The sequence below is a fragment of the Macaca fascicularis genome, chromosome 16, assembly GCF_037993035.2.
Source record: "Macaca fascicularis isolate 582-1 chromosome 16, T2T-MFA8v1.1".
Classification (NCBI taxonomy): Eukaryota; Metazoa; Chordata; class Mammalia; order Primates; family Cercopithecidae; genus Macaca; species Macaca fascicularis.
The window spans coordinates 35,537,265-35,554,669 of record NC_088390.1 but is presented as its reverse complement, the minus strand read 5'-3'; the positions used below and the strand labels follow the sequence as shown (position 1 = coordinate 35,554,669).

The window sequence follows — 17,405 nt, the reverse complement described above, 5'->3', positions numbered from 1 at the left end:
CCATAGATTAATTGGGCCTGTGACATAACCTTTGACCAAAATAGCATTTATTGTCTGACATCTATACACCCTAACTTTACCCAGTGGCCCATGGGAGTGCTTTGGGATCCTAGGAATTGATGTTAACTTGGAATCAGTATCTGGTAATCCCTGAGTCTGTGATATTCCTTTGCCAATGCATATTCACCCTAATAAATGGCTACGGGCCCTTTGAGTAAAGCCTAGAGTAAAATCTACGATATATACTTGAGGAAGTCTGGTAGAATTCTTCCCCAAGAGACCCAACCTTCCCTTCAACCAAAGAGTTCTGGGTATACTATCTGACTTAAGTCTGGCATCTGGGTGAGAGACTGAGATTCTCCATTGTGGTATCTCATGTTTCTGGACCTATAGTTAGTGCTTTTCTGTAAGTAGATCCAGTAATAATTTAGAAGGTATCCTATCCATTTAATTCCTAAGGAAACTGTAATCACCAAGAAAACATTTAGATGGCCACTTTAACTCCCACTACTCATTATGGTAATTCCAAGTATATATTCAGGAACCAACCACAGTGTGAGTCCTAGACAAACTGGATCCGTTAAAATATGGCCTTGGATCTTTGAGACTGAATCAAAATACCATGATTAATTACACTTATGAGCACTAACTTTGACTAGTGGGCCTTGTCTCTGGTAGTTAAATGTCATGTATCTTTTGTCACTCTAGAAGACAATCATTTCCCTTGAAATTACAGCGTTTACTTCAGTGACAGTAACTCTCACCATTGTCCCCAGGACAGCTACCACAGAACTTTTTAGTGATGTTGGTGCTCCCCTCGTTAATTTCTTTAGTTATTTCTCAAGGGAATGTCATTTGGGCTGTCCTGGGCAATATGGTAGAAGTGCACATATAGAGGCTACATATGAAAAATCAATTTCAGAAATCTTGAAAGCCTTTAGATTTCTTACTGTATAGTAAGCCAAGAAGGTTCTGGCATCTCAACCTCATTGAATATAGGCTATCTTTGAGTCAAGGTTTTATTTAATCTACCAATAAAATTGTTAAAACCAAAAATATTACTGCTAAGTATATACTGCAAAGTATACCAATATTGATAAATTTGAGGCAATCCAAAGTTATATCTATCCTTCTTAGTCTGAAAATACTATAATCAATTCCCACACATATTACCCAGCTTTCTGCTACTAGAAATTAGCAAAAACTTACTGATCTGTTGGAGTACCAACACTCATCTTTCAAGACAGACTTTGAACTAGTATTCCTGGAGAAATACTGAGATGAGTCTCCAATTTTGGATTTAAAGGCAATGAATGTTGTACAGGTGGATCGTGAAGAAAACAGACATCTCCTTGCAAACTAATTGCCCCAAGGCAAGTTATTAAAGGATCTCTAAGGAAAGAAAAGCTAATAGTCTCAGACAGGAGAGAAGGTATTGCTTCTCCTGCAAAGGAAAGCTTAGGGAGAATTGTGGCTCAAGTCTCAGATTCCTCTGAGTACACCCATATGTAACTATTCCAAATTTCAGGGTCTCATCTATTTTCTAATGTGCTAACTTTTATGTAAAAGATTTGGCAAGTCTGTGAATTCAACTTGCATCTTGATTCTGTCACATTTATTTGGGGGCTGATTTTTCATCCATATTTGCCCTGAAGCTATAAGAAATAGAGATTTCTATATAATGATCAGGTTTTCTGACTGCAATTTGAGCTGAGAGTTTGAAGTCCTGAGCGTGTCTTTTACTTTCTATAACCTCTTTAATACTGTGAGATGAAGCCCACCCACTGACAACCCCAGGGGTCATCACTATTGTAATTATGGCCAAATGCAGCAAAAGCTTTTCCTTTAATAGGCACTTCATCCCAAGCAACCGTAAGTGATTATTTTTAAGAAAATTTTCATTAAGGAGTAACAAATATGCAACGAGGTATGCAAACCCTAAGTGTTTAGCTCACTGAATGTTTGCCACTCGGATAAAGACATAGCACATTTTCATCACTGCCAGAAGGCTCCATTACTATTTCTTAGTCAATAATTCCTCCAGAGGTGGTGATAATTCTGATATTTATCATTATCGATTAGTTTGTTCATTTTTGTTTTTGTTTTCTTTGAGACAAGGTTTCACTCTGTTGCCCAGGCTAGAGTGCAGTGGCATGATCATAGCTCACTATATCTTCTAACTTCTGGGCTCAAGCTATCCTCCTGCCTCAGCCTCCTGGGACTACAGGTGCCATGCGACTACACTCAGCTAATTTTTTTTTATTTTTTTATTTATTTGTAATTTTATTATGTATTTATGTATTCATTTATTTTTGTAGAGACCAGGTCTCACTATGTTGCCCAGGCAGGTCTTGAACTCCTAGACTCAATTGATCCTCTTGCCTCAGACTCCTGAGTAGATAGGACTACAGGCATGCACCACGATACCCAGGTAATTTTTGTTTATTTTTTGTAGAGAGGGGGTCTCACTATATTGCCCTCACAAGTGTGAACCACTGTGCCCAGACCATTCTTGTCTTTTTAAATCAACTTTAGTGAAGTATAGATTCAATAAAATGCACCAATTTTAAGTGTATAGTTCAATGAGTTTTGACAATGTATACACTCATGTGTACCACCACAGTGAAGCTGTAGAACAGTTTCATCATCCCCAGAAGCTCCCTATGTCTCTCTTTTTTTTCTTTCTTTCTTTCTTTTTTTTCTTTTTGGAGACAGAGTCTAGCTCTGTTGCCCAGGCTGGAGTGTAGTGGCACAATCTTGGCTCACTGCAACCTCCACCTCCTGGGTTCAAGTGATTTTCCTGCCTCAGCTTCCTGAGTAACTGGGACCACAGGCACATGCCACCACATCTGGCTAATATTTTGTATTTTTAGTAGAGAAGGGGGTTTGCCATGTTGCCCAGACTAGTCTTGAACTCCTGAGCTCCAGCAATCCACCTGCCTCGGCCTCCCAAAGTGCTAGGATTACAGGCGTGAGCCACCGTGCCTGGCCACTTATGTCCCTTCTTAATCAGTCCCCTCACTCATGGTCCCAGGAAACCACTGATCTGCTTTCTATTGCTGTAAATTACTTTTCCCTTTTCTATAATTTTATATAAATAAAATAATGGCGAATTCTTTGGTTCAGCCTTCTTTCACTTAGAATAATATTTTTGAGATTCATCAGTGTTATTGTATCAGTGGTTCATTCTCTTTTATTACTGAGTAGTATTCCATCGTGTGAATATACTACAATTTGTTTATCCATCCACAAGTCGATGGACATTTGGGTTGTCTCCAGCTTAAAGCTATTATGAATGAGGCTGCTAAGAACAGTCACGTATAAGTCTTTTAGTTTTAATTATATGATTTAATTTGTTTCATTTCATTTATCTTAGGTGCATAATCTAGGAGAGAAATTGCTGATTGCTAGGTCATATGGGGAGTGTATATTGAACTCTTTAAGAAATTGTCAAAACTGTTTTTGAAGTGGTTGTATAATTCCTACCAGCAATCTAAGAGAATTTAAGTTGTTCCATATCTTTCCCAACACTTGGTATTGTCAGTTTTTTTTCTTTTTAATTATAATGAATATCAGATTTTTTTTTTTTCTTGTGAGACAGAGTCTTGCTTTGTTGCCCAGGCTGGAGTGCAGTGGTGTGATCTTGGCTCATTGCAACCTCCGCCTCCCAGGTTCAAGCAATTCTCATGCCTCAGCCACTCAGTAGCTGGGATTACAGGTATGGCCACTACGCCCAGCTAATTTTTGTATTTTTAGTAGAGACAAGGTTTTGCCATGGTGGCCAAACTGGTCTTGAACTCCCATCTTGAACTGATCTGCCCACCTTGGCCTCCCAAAGTGCTGAGATTACAGGCGTGAGCCACTGTACTCTGCCAGTCTTTTAAATTTTATTCATTCTAGTAGGTTTAATTTTTATCTCACTGTGGCTTCAGTTTGCATGAAAAATTGATGATTATTTATCTGATAAATAATTGATCAGATTAATTATAATCTGATGAATAACTGAACATATTTCCATGTGCTTATTGGATATACCTATATCTTCTTTTCTGGCATGCCCATGATTTTTTAAATTGGGTTGTTTTATAAAGTTGTAGGAGTCTTTATATGGTCAAAATGCAAGTCTTTTGTCATTAAATGCATCACAAATATTTTCTCCCAGTCTATAGCTGTTGTTTCATTCTAGTATCTTTCAAAGAGCAGAATTTTTAATTTTGGTGATGTCTATTTTTTGTCAACATTGTTTTGGCTGTTGTGAGTCCTTTGAAATGCCACACGAATTTCAGAATAGTTTGTCAATTTCTGTAAATAAGTTCACTGGGATTTGGATTGGAATCGTGTTGGATTTGTAAGTCAATTTGGGGACTAACAATACTTAATTTTTTGACTCATTAATATAGTCTTTGACAGAAACAATAAAGGATCGTTCTTATTATTTAGGTCTTTCATTTCTTAACAATATTTCATAGTTTTCAGCCTGTAGATATTTGCAAATACTTTGTTAAATTTATTTCTAAGTATTTCATGTGTGTGATGTTATTATAAATGGCATTTACAAACTTCATCTTCCAATATTTCTTTGCTAGTATGTGGAAATCCAATTGACTTTCATGTATTGATTTTTACATCCTGAAGCCTTGCTAAATTTATGTATTTGTTTTAGTGAATTCAACTTTTTCTTGAGATTCCTTAGGATTTTCTACACAGAAGATCATGTAGTCTGTGAATAAGAGAGTTTTCTTTTTTTTTCTTGCTTTATTTAATTAACTAGTACCTCCGGTACAATGTAAAATAAAAGTGGTAAGAGTGGATATCCTTGCCTTGTCCTTGTTATAAGGAGGGAATCATTAAATTTTTTACCTTTGTAAGTATAGCTGTAAGTTATTCATAGATGTGCTTTATTGGGTTGAAGAAATTTTAGTGTGTTGAGAGGTTTTTAAAAAATTTTTTTTATCATAAATGAGTGTTGAATTTTGTCACAGTTATATAGTTTTGTTTTTTGGTCTCCTAATGTGATGAATTGTTTCGACAGATTTTTTTTTTTTTTTTAAGAAATGGGGGTGGTCTTACTATGTTGCCCAGGCTGGATTCAAACTCCTGGGCTCAAGCACTCCTTTTACCTCAGTGTCCTCATTAGCTGGGATTATAGGCACGTGCCACCATGCTCAGCTCTGATTTTTGAATGTTAAACCACCCTTGTATCCCTGGATTAAGCTCTATTTGATCCTTTTTAATGTACTGCTTAACCGATTTGTTAAAATTAACTTAAAGATTTTTGAGTCTATGTTCATGAGGACTGTTAGTCTATGGTTTTCTTTTATTGAAATATCTTTATCTGGATTTCATATCAAAATAATACTGGCCCCATAAAATGAGTTGGGAAATGTTCCTTCCTCTTCTCTTAAGAGTTTATGTAGATTTGAAATTATCCCTTCCTTAAATGTTTGGTAGAATTTATTAGTAACGCTATCTGGGCCAGGCATTCTGTTTGTGGAATGTTTTTTTAGTGGTATTAATTATACTTCTTTATACATATAAGGATATCTAGTTTTCCTATTTTCTTTTGAGTTAGATTTGGTAATTTGTGTCTTTTAAGGAATTTATCCATTTAATGTAATTTGCAAATTCATTGGCATAAAGTTGTTCATAATGTTTCCTATCATTCTTTTAATGTTTGCAGGGTCTGTAGTGATGTTCCCTCTTTCTTTCCTGATATCAGGACAGGCATTCCTTAGAGATACCACAGGTCCAGTTCCAGACAATGGCCATAAAATGAATATTGCAATAAAGCGAGTCACACAAATTCACTTTGGTTTGTTAGTGCTTAAAAAAGTTATGTTTATGGCTGGGTGTGGTGGCTCACACCTGTAATCCCAGCACTTTGGGAGGCTGAGGCAGGTGGGTTACTCGAGGTCAGGAGTTCGAGACCAGCCTGGCCAACACAGCGAAACCCCATTTCTACTAAAAATACAAAAATTAGCTGGGCGTGGTGGTGCACACCTGTAATCCCAGCTACTCCAGAGGCAGAGGCAGAGGCAGAGGCAGAGGCAGAGGCAGGAGACTCGCTTGAACTTACGCAGCAGAGGTTGCAGTGAGCCAAGACTGTGCCACTGCACTCCAGCCTGGGAGACAGAGTGAGACTCCATCTCAAAAAAAAAAAAAAAAAAAAAAAAGTTATGTTTATACTATACTGTAATCTATTAAGTGTGCAATAGCTTAAACTGTAGTTTCTTAAGGGTACCATAGATTAATCGCCTAACCAAGTATACACCTTAATTTAAAAACACTTTATTGCTAAAAAATGCTAATGATCATCTGTGCCTTCAGCAAGTCATAGCTGTTTTGCTGGTGAAAGGTTGTACCTTAATGTTGTTGGCTACTGACTGATCAGGATTGTGGTTGCTGAAGGTGGGTGTGTGCTGTGGTAATTTCTTAAAATAAGACAACAATGAAGTTTGCTGCACCTATTGACTCTTCCTTTAATGAATGATTTCTCTGTAGTATGCGATGCTGTTTGATAGCATTTTATCTACAATAGAACTTCTTTCAAAATTGGAGTCAATTCTTTCAAATCCTATTGCTGCTTTATCAACTAAGTTTACGTGATAATCTAAATCCGTTGTTGTCATTTCAACAATGCTCATGTCTTCACCAGGGGTAGATTCCATATCAAGAAACCATTTTCTTTGCCTATCCATTAGAAAAAATTTGTCATGCATTCAAATTTTATCATGAGATTACAGCAATTCAGTCACATCTTCAGGCTCCAATTATAATTCTAAATTTTCTTGCTATTTCCACTATATCTGCAGCTATTTTGTCTACTGAAGTCTTAAAGCTCTCAAAGTCATCCATGAGGGTTGAAATCTTCTTCCAAACTCCTGTCACTGTTGAATGTTTTGACCTCCTCCCATGAATCACAAATGTTCTTAATGGCATCTAAAATGGCGAATTATTTCCTCCCTTCCTTCCTTCCTTCCTTCCTTCCTTCCTTCCTTCCTTCCTTCCTTCCTTCCTTCCTTCCTTCCTCTCTCTCTCTTTCTTTCTCTTTCTTTCTTTCTTTCTTTCTTTCTTCCTTCCTTCCTTCCTTCCTTCCTTCCTTCCTTCCTTCCTTCCTTCCTTCCTTCCTTCCTTTCTTTCTTTCTTTCTTTCTTTCTTTCTTTCTTTCTTTCTTTCTTTCTTTCTTTCTGTCAGGAAGGCAATCTTTACTTTCTGCAGAAAGGGTGCTCAATTGCATATGGAACAATGGCAAGAGCACACCTGAACAAAGGAAAAGCAGACATATTTATCCCTTATGCATCTGGGTCGTCTTTACTGTTGTGTCCTGCATCCATTGGCTGGAGCTGGACCTCACACTCTTAAACTGATACCCGCTTTGCTAATAGCTTAAAACTTCCCTAAATGGGTAAGTGCAGGGAAGAACAAAGAATGAGAGGAAGTTGCTTACGAAAGGTTTAAGGAAGCAAAAACATTTCCAAATAAGCAAGGGGCACAAGCTATGAGCTAAGATTTGCCTGAGCCTATCCAGACATGCCTGAGTAAGCCAAAGCAACTAACTGGGCTAAACTGTAAGAACTAATAGTTGATAGGAGGCTTTAGAGTAAGGAGCTATTATTCCTAGTGTCTATTATTTTATTTTTAAACCATGACGAGCTTTGAAGAGGAACTTTTCTACTTTCTACAATTTCCTCCTCTTTTACTTTATAGTTTCCTCTTCAAACTCACTTAACATGTCTTGGCTTAGCTTGTTTTGATTAACTTCTGGATGTATGGTACAACATAGCACCTAAGAAGAAGGAGTATACCTTATTATAGTTGTTAAAGAGGTAAGAATTGAGGCTACATTTTTCTTTTTTTGATTGATGAAATGCCAGGGTAAAAGGGATAGCCAGTTGGACTAGAGCATAAGTACTGCTCTAATTATTTGGCAGAGTGTCCGGTAAAGGTTCTCCATAATACCACCATACATCTGCTCTGGGATGGATAAGGGCGGACTGATAGGTCAGCTCTTGGAAGTGTCTGACTTCACTGCATCCTATTAAGTCTCCAAGGAATGCCAAATTTTTCCCCTTGTCATTGGAGACACAAGGTAACATTGGTTTTGGAAGATGGAGGATGGATGACCCGTGGGGGCTGACCCACAGGGTGTTGAACTTCAGGAAATAGCAGAGAAAGACCTTGGCACAATTCATTATTCCAGGCAGTGGAATCTTGAGAAAGAGCTACCATGCACTCCATGCCCACTTGATTTGAGGACCATCCTAGTGGAAAGGGGACAACCTGGGCCTCTGGCCTACCGTACACACAAGTGTAACAGTCACTTTTGTTTAAAGTGCAAATGGAATATTTAATCCATTCTAACAAAGCATTTACATCTTTATACCCTGTTTCAGTAGCACTGGTTTGCCTTAGGTCTTCTACTTCTACTACTGAGACTTTGCTTTTGTCATTTGGCATGAGGCAAGATGTAGTTTGATTTCATAGGTTTGAGAAAAGGGCAGTTGTAGGAGGTGGAGGAGGGAGAACAAAGCGCATCTTAAAGAAGCCTATAGGATCCTTTCCAGTGACTTCTAATCCTAAACCATAGATACGCTCTAAAATGGGGTTAGAGTTGCTAGTGGTAGGAACAGCAATGGATATAAGCACTGGGTTACACTGGTGGGATTGACAATTGGCGAGGGGCGGGTGGGCAATCCCTTTAGTAAGGTAGAGGTATGGCTTTAAGTCGGCACATCCCTCCTCGGAGGTCCAGCCTTGATCCAGATGACATTCACTCACTGAGCATATAAATTTCAACTTGGGGTATCTTGGTACCTCCACCACAAGCAAGATGCAGGGGTGGCAGTGGCCTCCCTGGAGGGGCAGAGGTATTTTTCTGAAGTAGAGAGTTGTCTCTGGCTTTGCAAACTGCCACAAGGTATAACAAGGCAAGCATCAAATGTTATAACCTGTGGTGAATCTGATTTGGTTACACTGTTGACACAATGAGGGATAGTTAGAGGGAAGGAAAGCAAATAAAAGATGGATAGACTAAGCTTTTCTTAGCTTTAATTTGGTAGGGCTTGATCCAGGAACAATGGCCCATGATTCTGATGATAACGGCGCTTGCTTGACTCGGGTGTGATGTGTGCATCCCCTTTCCACTGTACGAACAGTAGTCTCGGTGGTTAGCAGCACAAAGTAGGGTCCTTCCCAGGCTGGCTTGAGTTTCCCTTCTTTCCACCCTTTGATGAGGATGTGGTTCTCAGGCTGGTGCTGGTTTACCAGAAATTCTAAGGGTGGTAGCTGTGCTAAAAGACGGCTCCTGCGGCTTCTCCTTCCTTGGTCTGTGCACAGACTCGTCACCACAGTATGTGAGGATCCTTTACCCCAGGTTGCTGGCTGGTTTCTTTCCGTGTTGCTGAGAGTCTGGGTTTATTCGTCACACCAGGTGGGTCTCGGTCCCTTACCCCTGAGGCCACCGCAAGAGGTGGCGGGGCACCTCCTCATGAGAAAGGACCAGAGACCAACACCAGAGGAGAATGTATCCCCATACGGGCCACCAAAATTGTTAGAAATACCAAAATTGTTAGAAATAGATAATCAGTGCCACGAAGAAAAGTCAGCATGGAGATAAAAGATCTCTCAGCAAGGCAGTCTTTCCTTTCTGCAGAAAGGGTGCTCAATCACAGATGGAACAGTGGCGAGAGCACCTAGAATGGTGAATTATTTATAAAAGATTTTCAATTTGCTTTGCCCAGATCCATCAAAGGAATCACTATCTATGGAAGCTATAGCCTTATGAAATGTATTTCTTAAGTAACAAGACTTGAATGTGAAAATGACCGACTCCTTGATCCATGGGCTGCAGAATGGATATTGTGTTACTAGGAGTGAAAACAACATTCATCTCCTTGTACATCTCCATCAGAGCTCTTGGGTAACCAGGTGCATCTCAATGAACAGTAATATTTTGAAAGGAATCTTTTTTTCTGAGCAGTCAGTCTCCACAGTGTGTTAAAATAGTCAGTAAACTATGCCACAGACATATCTACTGTCATCTAGGCTTTGCTGTTTCCTTTATAAAGCACAGGCAGAGTAGATTTGGCATAATTCTTAAGGGCTAGGATTTTTGAAATGGTCAATGAGCGCTGGTTTCAACTGAAAGTCACTGGTTGCACTAGCCTCTAAGAGAATCTGCCAGTCCTTTGAAGCTTTGAGGCCAGACATTGACTTCTCTCAGAAATAAGGCTGTTTGCTTTCTTATCACTTGTGTCTTCGTGGGAGTAGTGCTTTTAACTTCCTTCAAAAACTTTTCCTTGCATTCACAACTTGGCTAACTGGAGCAAGGGGCCTAGCTTTCAGCCACCTCTTGGCTTTCAACATGCCTTCCTAACTAAGATGAATCATTTCTAGCTTTTGATTTAAAGTGAGAGTTATGTGACTCTTCCTTTCACTTGAATACAATTAATAACCCTTTTTAGGGTTATTAATTGGCCTAATTTTAATATTGTTGTATCTCAGGAAATAGGGAGGCTTTAAAGCATTCCCTTATATAGTATTTCATTAACCTCTCTTTCTCTTTTTCTTCGTTTATAAACAATGCATCAAGAATTTTCTCTGTATGTGTATTTTTAATTTACTAATGCTTTTATTTCTATGGAACACAAATTTCAGGAATGGCTTGCCTGGCTGAAGCATGTATGTATTTTTTATTTAAGTAGATATATCCAGAATGCTTTGCAAAGATACAACTATTAAATTTTCACCAGGAATGTTTGAGAAATGTTTTTCTTCTATTCGTATCAGCGATAGGTATTATCATTAAAAACTATTTTTGGTCATCTATTGAGTATATAGTGATTCCATGAATTGTGTGTTCATATCTTTTGCCCATATTTTGGGGGGTGGGGGTGCTTATATAGAGTCCTGCCATCAGATAAAGGAGAGTCTAGCTCAGTGCCAGCCACGGTACTTGTTGACTGTGACTGTGGTGTATGTACTTCATCTCATTGAGTCATCTGGAAGTTTTATTTTGGTATTTGCTATTTATGTCCATAGTTCTTCTTGTCCTAACCCAGGTGTCTTCTTGAGAGTACTCCCAGAACTTTCACAGTCATCATCTCTGCACACCCACTGTCCTTTACACACAGGTATTTAGGAATAGTCATCATCTTTCCTCTGGCCACAGGAGTGAAAGGGAGTACCTTCAGGCCCATCTACCTACACCCTACCTTCTATAGCTGCTACTCTTTCTCTTTAGTGCCATGTTGAATTTAGCACTTCTCTATGAAGCTTCTCTGAGCTACACTTAGAAAATGAAGTATAAGTGCCCGTTGTTCTTAAATTTCCTCTCAACCTACCTGGAATTTCCAGGGGTGTCAATAATGTTGCCCTCAATCTCCAACCATGATTGGAGCTCAGGAATGGAAGATCAGGTGCTAACCCTGACTTAGGGAACCAGACAACCTCTAAACTCTAGTCACATGCACTCCAACCTCCTTCTCTCATCAGCTGGTCACAATTTCCCATTGATAGAATAACTGCTTTGATGCCACATTTTGCATTATTCTTTACTTTATGATTCTCCATTGTTTCTTAAGAGCCCAGCATTTTCCATTTAAAGTCTGGGCTTTTAGAACTTTAGAACTTTTGTCTCAGCTGCTGGTTAAAAATATAGATTCGAGGCTGGATGTGGTGGCTCACACCTGTAATGCCAGGGCTTTGGGAGGCCAAGGTGGGAAGATCTCTTGAGCCAGAAGATCAAGAACAGCCTGGGCAACATAGACTCTGTATCTACAAAAATTTAAAAATTAGCCAGGCATGGTGGTACATGCCTGTAATCCTAGCTATTTGGGAGGCTGAGGTGGGAGATTACTTGAACCCAGGAGGTAGAAGCTGTAGTAAGCTATGATCATGCTGCTGCATTCTAGCCTGGGTGATAGAGTGAGGCTCTGTCTCTCACAGGTGCTCTCTCTCGCTCTCTCTCTCTCTCTATTAGAGAATGGATATTGATATCTATTAGAGAATGGATTATCTCTATTAGAGAGAGAGAGAGTTTTTGGTCATCTATTTTTGGTCATATATAGTATATATATATATATAGAGAGAGAGAGAGAGACTCATATATATATTAATATATATTAAATATATATAAATATATAGTTATTTATGCGTGTGTGTGTATAAGACATATACATAGTCATTATGTTATGCATTTTGGGGCTTTGTTCCCAGATATATATTCCATTCAGAAACTCATATAACTTCTTTTTTTGAGACTCTATCTTTCCTCTGAGGGGGTTAAAATATGCTATTCTGGCATATTGACTAAGTTAAAGACACTTGAAAAGCAACAGATATGAGAAGATCACCTGACCTTTGTGCTGTTTCTTCAAAGCAGAAGATGAAATTCCCATGTGAAAGTAACTCTCCCTATACTATAAGGAAAGGCATAATTGTTATCTTCAAGGATGAGAAGTTGAGACCAACAGAATACTGTACAGACGTTGTTAGAATAACTCTTATCTTTTAAGACTCCCCATATAATTTAGTCACATTTTCACAGTTTGCTGTTCTTTGTCCAATCCAATACATAAGTAACTGACTCTAAGTGCTTCTTTGGGCCTTCATTTCCTTAAGAGGACTCCCGTGCCATATAAAACTTGTAACTAAATTTGTACGGTTTTCTCCTATTATTCTGTCATGTCAGTTTAATGCTCAGACCCAGCAGGGATCCTACAAGGACGCAGGTGTAGTTTTTCCGCCCCTGCATATAACTACTGCTTGAATGATGGGAAGAAAAGCAAAGAATGAAAGCAAACCTCAGTTAATTGCTCTAAATATTATCCCACTACGTTTGTTACAGCACACGAATTGGTGTTAAATTGGCCAACAGAGAATAGTTATCCTTCGGGCATTTTACCAGGGAGTAAAACTTTGACACTTGTCACCCAATATTTATTACAAACTCTGTTAAAAGAAGCAATATTCAATAAGGGTTGACTGAAAGACACATAGACATTTCAGATTTTATAAAATATATTCCTGGCTTCATTCAAATTAGCAGGAATTTGAGAACCTAGATTGCAATATATTGGTTCTTTTAAGAATTGCTTTTTCTGAATTGCAGTCCAGTGTGGCATCGTTTGCCTACATTTGAAATAACTATAAGAAATTGCCCTAAAAAAGTCATTGTTTAATTTATTACAATCCCATCATAAAAGATTTTCACTTCAGTACATAAGGGCCCCTTTAATAAAGAGAAGCTCCTAACTGTAATTTGAACCCCAGGATTCATTGATTTTTTGAAGGGTTTTTGTGTCTCTGTCTCCTTCAGTTCTGCTCTGATCTTAGTTATTTCTTGCCTTCTGCTAGCTTTTTTTTTTTTTTAAAGATCAACAAAATTGATAGACCGCTAGCAAGACTAATAAAGAATAAAAGAGAGAAGAATCAAGTAGACGCAATAAAAAATGATGAAGGGGATATCACCACCGATCCCACAGAAATACAAACTACCATCAGAGAACACTATAAATACCTCTACGCAAATAAACCAGAAAATCTAGAAGAAATGGATAAATTCCTGGACACATACACCCTCCCAAGACTAAACCAGGAAGAAGTTGAATCCCTGAATAGATCAATAACAGGCTCTGAAATTGAGGCAATAATTAATAGCCTACCAACCAAAAAAAGTCCAGGACCAGACGGATTCATAGCCGAATTCTACCAGAGGTACAAAGAGGAGCTGGTACCATTCCTTCTGAAACTATTCCAGTGAATAGAAAAAGAGGGAATCCTCCCTGACTCATTTTATGAGGCCAGCATCATCCTAATACCAAAGCCTGGCAGAGACACAACAAAAAAAGATAATTTTAGACCAATATCCCTGATGAACATCTACGCAAAAATCCTCAATAAAATACTGGCAAACCGAATCCAGCAGCACATCAAAAAGCTTATCCACCATGACCAAGTGGGCTTCATCCCTGGGATGCAAGGCTGGTTCAACATTCGCAAATCAATAAATGTAATCCAGCATATAAATAGAACAAAAGACAAAAACCACATGATTATCTCAACAGATGCAGAAAAGGTCTTTGACAAAATTCAACAGCCCTTCATGCTAAAAACGCTCAATAAATTCGGTATTGATGGGACGTATCTCAAAATAATAAGAGCTATTTATGACAAACTCACAGCCAATATCATATTGAATGGGCAAAAACTGGAAGCATTCCCTTCGAAAACTGGCACAAGACAAGGATGCCCTCTCTCACCACTCCTATTCAACATAGTGTTGGAAGTTCTGGCCAGGGCAATCAGGCAAGGGAAAGAAATAAAGGGTATTCAATTAGGAAAAGAGGAAGTCAAATTGTCTCTGTTTGCAGATGACATGATTGTACATTTAGAAAACCCCATCATCTCAGCCCCAAATCTCCTCAAGCTGATAAGCAACTTCAGCAAAGTCCCAGGATACAAAATCAATGTGCAAAAATCACAAGCATTCTTATATACCGGTAACAGACAAATAGAGAGCCAAATCATGAATGAACTCCAATTCACAATTGCTTCAAAGAGAATAAAATACCTAGGGAGCCAACTTACAAGGGATGTGAAGGACCTCTTCAAGGAGAACTACAAACCACAGCTCAACGAAATAAAAAAGTACACAAACAAATGGAAGAACATTCCATGCTCATGGATAGGAAGAATCAATATTGTGAAAATGGCCATACTGCCCAAGGTAATTTATAGATTGAATGCCATCCCCATCAAGCTACCAATGACTTTCTTCACAGAATTGGAAAAAACTACTTTAAAGTTCATATGGAACCAAAAAAGAGCCCACATTGCCAAGTCAATCCTAAGCCAAAAGAACAAAGCTGGAGGCATCACGCTACCTGACTTCAAACTATACTACAAGGCTATAGTAACCAAAACAGCATGGTACTGGTACCAAAACAGAGGTATAGACCAATGGAACAGAATAGAGCCCTCAGAAATAATACCACACATCTACAACCATCTGATCTTTGACAACCCTGAGAAAAACAAGAAATGGGGAAATGATTCCCTATTTAATAAATGGTACTGGGAAAACTGCCTAGCCATATGTAGAAAGCTGAAACTGGATCCCTTCCTTACACCTTGTACAAAAATTAATTCCAGGTGGATTAAATACTGAAATGTTAGACCTAAAACCATAAAAACCCTAGAAGAAAACCTAGACAATACCATTCAGGACATAGGCATAGGCAAGGACTTCATGTCTAAAACACCAAAAGCAATGGCAACAAAAGCCAAAATTGATAAATGAGATCTAATTAAACTAAAGAGCTTCTGCACAGCAAACGAAACTACCATCAGAGTGAACAGGCAACCTACAGAATGGGAGAAAATTTTTGCAATCTACTCATCTAACAAACAGCTAATATCCAGAATCTACAAAGAACTCAAACAAATTTACAAGAAAAAAACAAACAACCCCATCAAAAAGTGGGTGAAAGATATGAACAGACACTTCTCAAAAGAAGACATTTATGCAGCCAACAGACACATGAAAAAATGCTCATCATCACTGGCCATCAGAGAAATGCAAATCAAAACCACAATGAGATACCATCTCACACAAGTTAGAATGGCGATCATTAAAAAGTCAGGAAACAACAGGTGCTGGAGAGGATGTGGAGAAATAGGAACACTTTTACACCGTTGGTGGGACTGTAAACTAGTTCAACCATTGTGGAAGACAGTGTGGCGATTCCTCAAGGATCCAGAACTAGAAATACCATTTGACACAACCATCCCATTACTGGGTATATACTCAAAGGATTATAAATCATGCTGCTATAAAGACACATGCACATGTATGTTTATTGTGGCACTACTCACAATAGCAAAGACTTGGAACCAACCCAAATGTCCATCAATGACAGACTGGATTAAGAAAATGTGGCACATATACACTATGGAATACCATGCAGCCATAAAAAAGGATGAGTTCCTGTCCTTTGTAGGGACATGGATGAAGCTGGAAACCATCATTCTCCGCAAACTATTGCAAGAACAGAAAACCAAACACCACATGTTCTCACTCATAGGTGGGAATTGAACAGTGAGAACACTTGGACACAGGAAGGGAACATCACACACCAGGGCCTGTCGTGGGGTGGAGGGAAGGGGGAGGAATAGCATTAGGAGATATACCTAATGTAAATGACTAGTTAATGGGTGCAGCACACCAACATGGCACATGTATACTTATATAACAAACCTGCACATGGTGCACATGTACCCTAGAAATTTAAGTATAATGAATAAAAAATAAAAATAAAAATTTGAACCCCAAATGTCTGTACTTCTTAGCACTTGTTTGTAATTATCTTTTTTTTTTTTTTTTTTGAGATGGAGTTTCACTCTGTTGCCCAGGCTGGAGTGCAGTGGCGTGATCTCGGCTCACTGCAAGTTCTGCCTCCCGGGTTCACGCCATTCTCCTGCCTCAGCCTCACAAGTAGCTGGGACCACAGGCACCCGCCACCACGCCTGGCTAATTTTTTGTATTTTTAGTAGAGACGGGGTTTCACCGTGTTAGCCAGGATGGTCTCGATCTCCTGACCTCATGATCCGCCCGCCTCAGGCCTCCCAAAGTGCTGGGATTACAGGCGTGAGCCACTGCGCCCGGTCAGTAATTATCTTATAAACATTGTCATTAGTGTGTTTGGTCATGTTTTCCTTTTCACATTCACTGCTAGGAATCTTAGATCCAAACTTGTAAACAACCCACGAGGACTATTTAGGTCATTATTTGGGGCTTTGTTTCCAGCTTCATTTGCTATCCCCTCTCTTATTTTTTTCTTCTTTCATCCTACTTTTAGTTTACATTTTGTTGTTGCATCTTCTCTATTCTTGTGAGCTTACTTAAATCCTTTCTGGACATGGAGATACAAACAAATAAATATAAGGTTCATAAACAAATATATTTCAGTAAAGTTTGTATCTATTTTGTAGAGATGGGCTTTCACCATGTTGTCTAGATGGGTCTCAAACTCCTGGGCTCAAGCAATCCACCAGCCTCAGCCTCCTAAAGTGCTGGGATTACAGGCGTGAGCCACATGTCTGGCCAAGAAGCAATTCTTTAAATGTCTTAACCCACCTTCCCATGGTCACAATGTAGGAAGAGTTCAGCGAACATCTGCCTCCGCATGTCAGCTTTTATGACCTCCCGGAATTCATCTGCAGAGTGGCAAAGGTGCTTAAGGAGTTCCTCAAACATTTCACTCTTCAGGTCTTTAATATGTGAAGAGATGTACTACAGGGAAAAAAAGAGGATAAACGATTGACTTAAAACCATGCTCTACTTGGATTTTCCCCAGGATTCAACCAATGTGCATGAAATACATTGGCTGTAAAATGTTTCCATA

The 17,405-nt window shown here is 38.8% G+C and overlaps 1 protein-coding gene across 4 annotated transcripts in view; it reads right to left on the bottom strand.

Moving 5' to 3' along the window:
• The window catches only part of EFCAB5 (EF-hand calcium binding domain 5), a 184,526-nt gene that overhangs the window by 68,399 nt on the left and 98,722 nt on the right, over positions 1-17,405 (bottom strand). For all 4 annotated transcript variants that reach the window (XM_015438107.4, XM_074018922.1, XM_074018923.1 and 1 more), the window contains one exon: positions 17,138-17,293. In XM_015438107.4, coding sequence (XP_015293593.2) covers positions 17,138-17,293 — 156 coding nt within the window. The remainder of the gene's footprint in view (positions 1-17,137; positions 17,294-17,405) is intronic.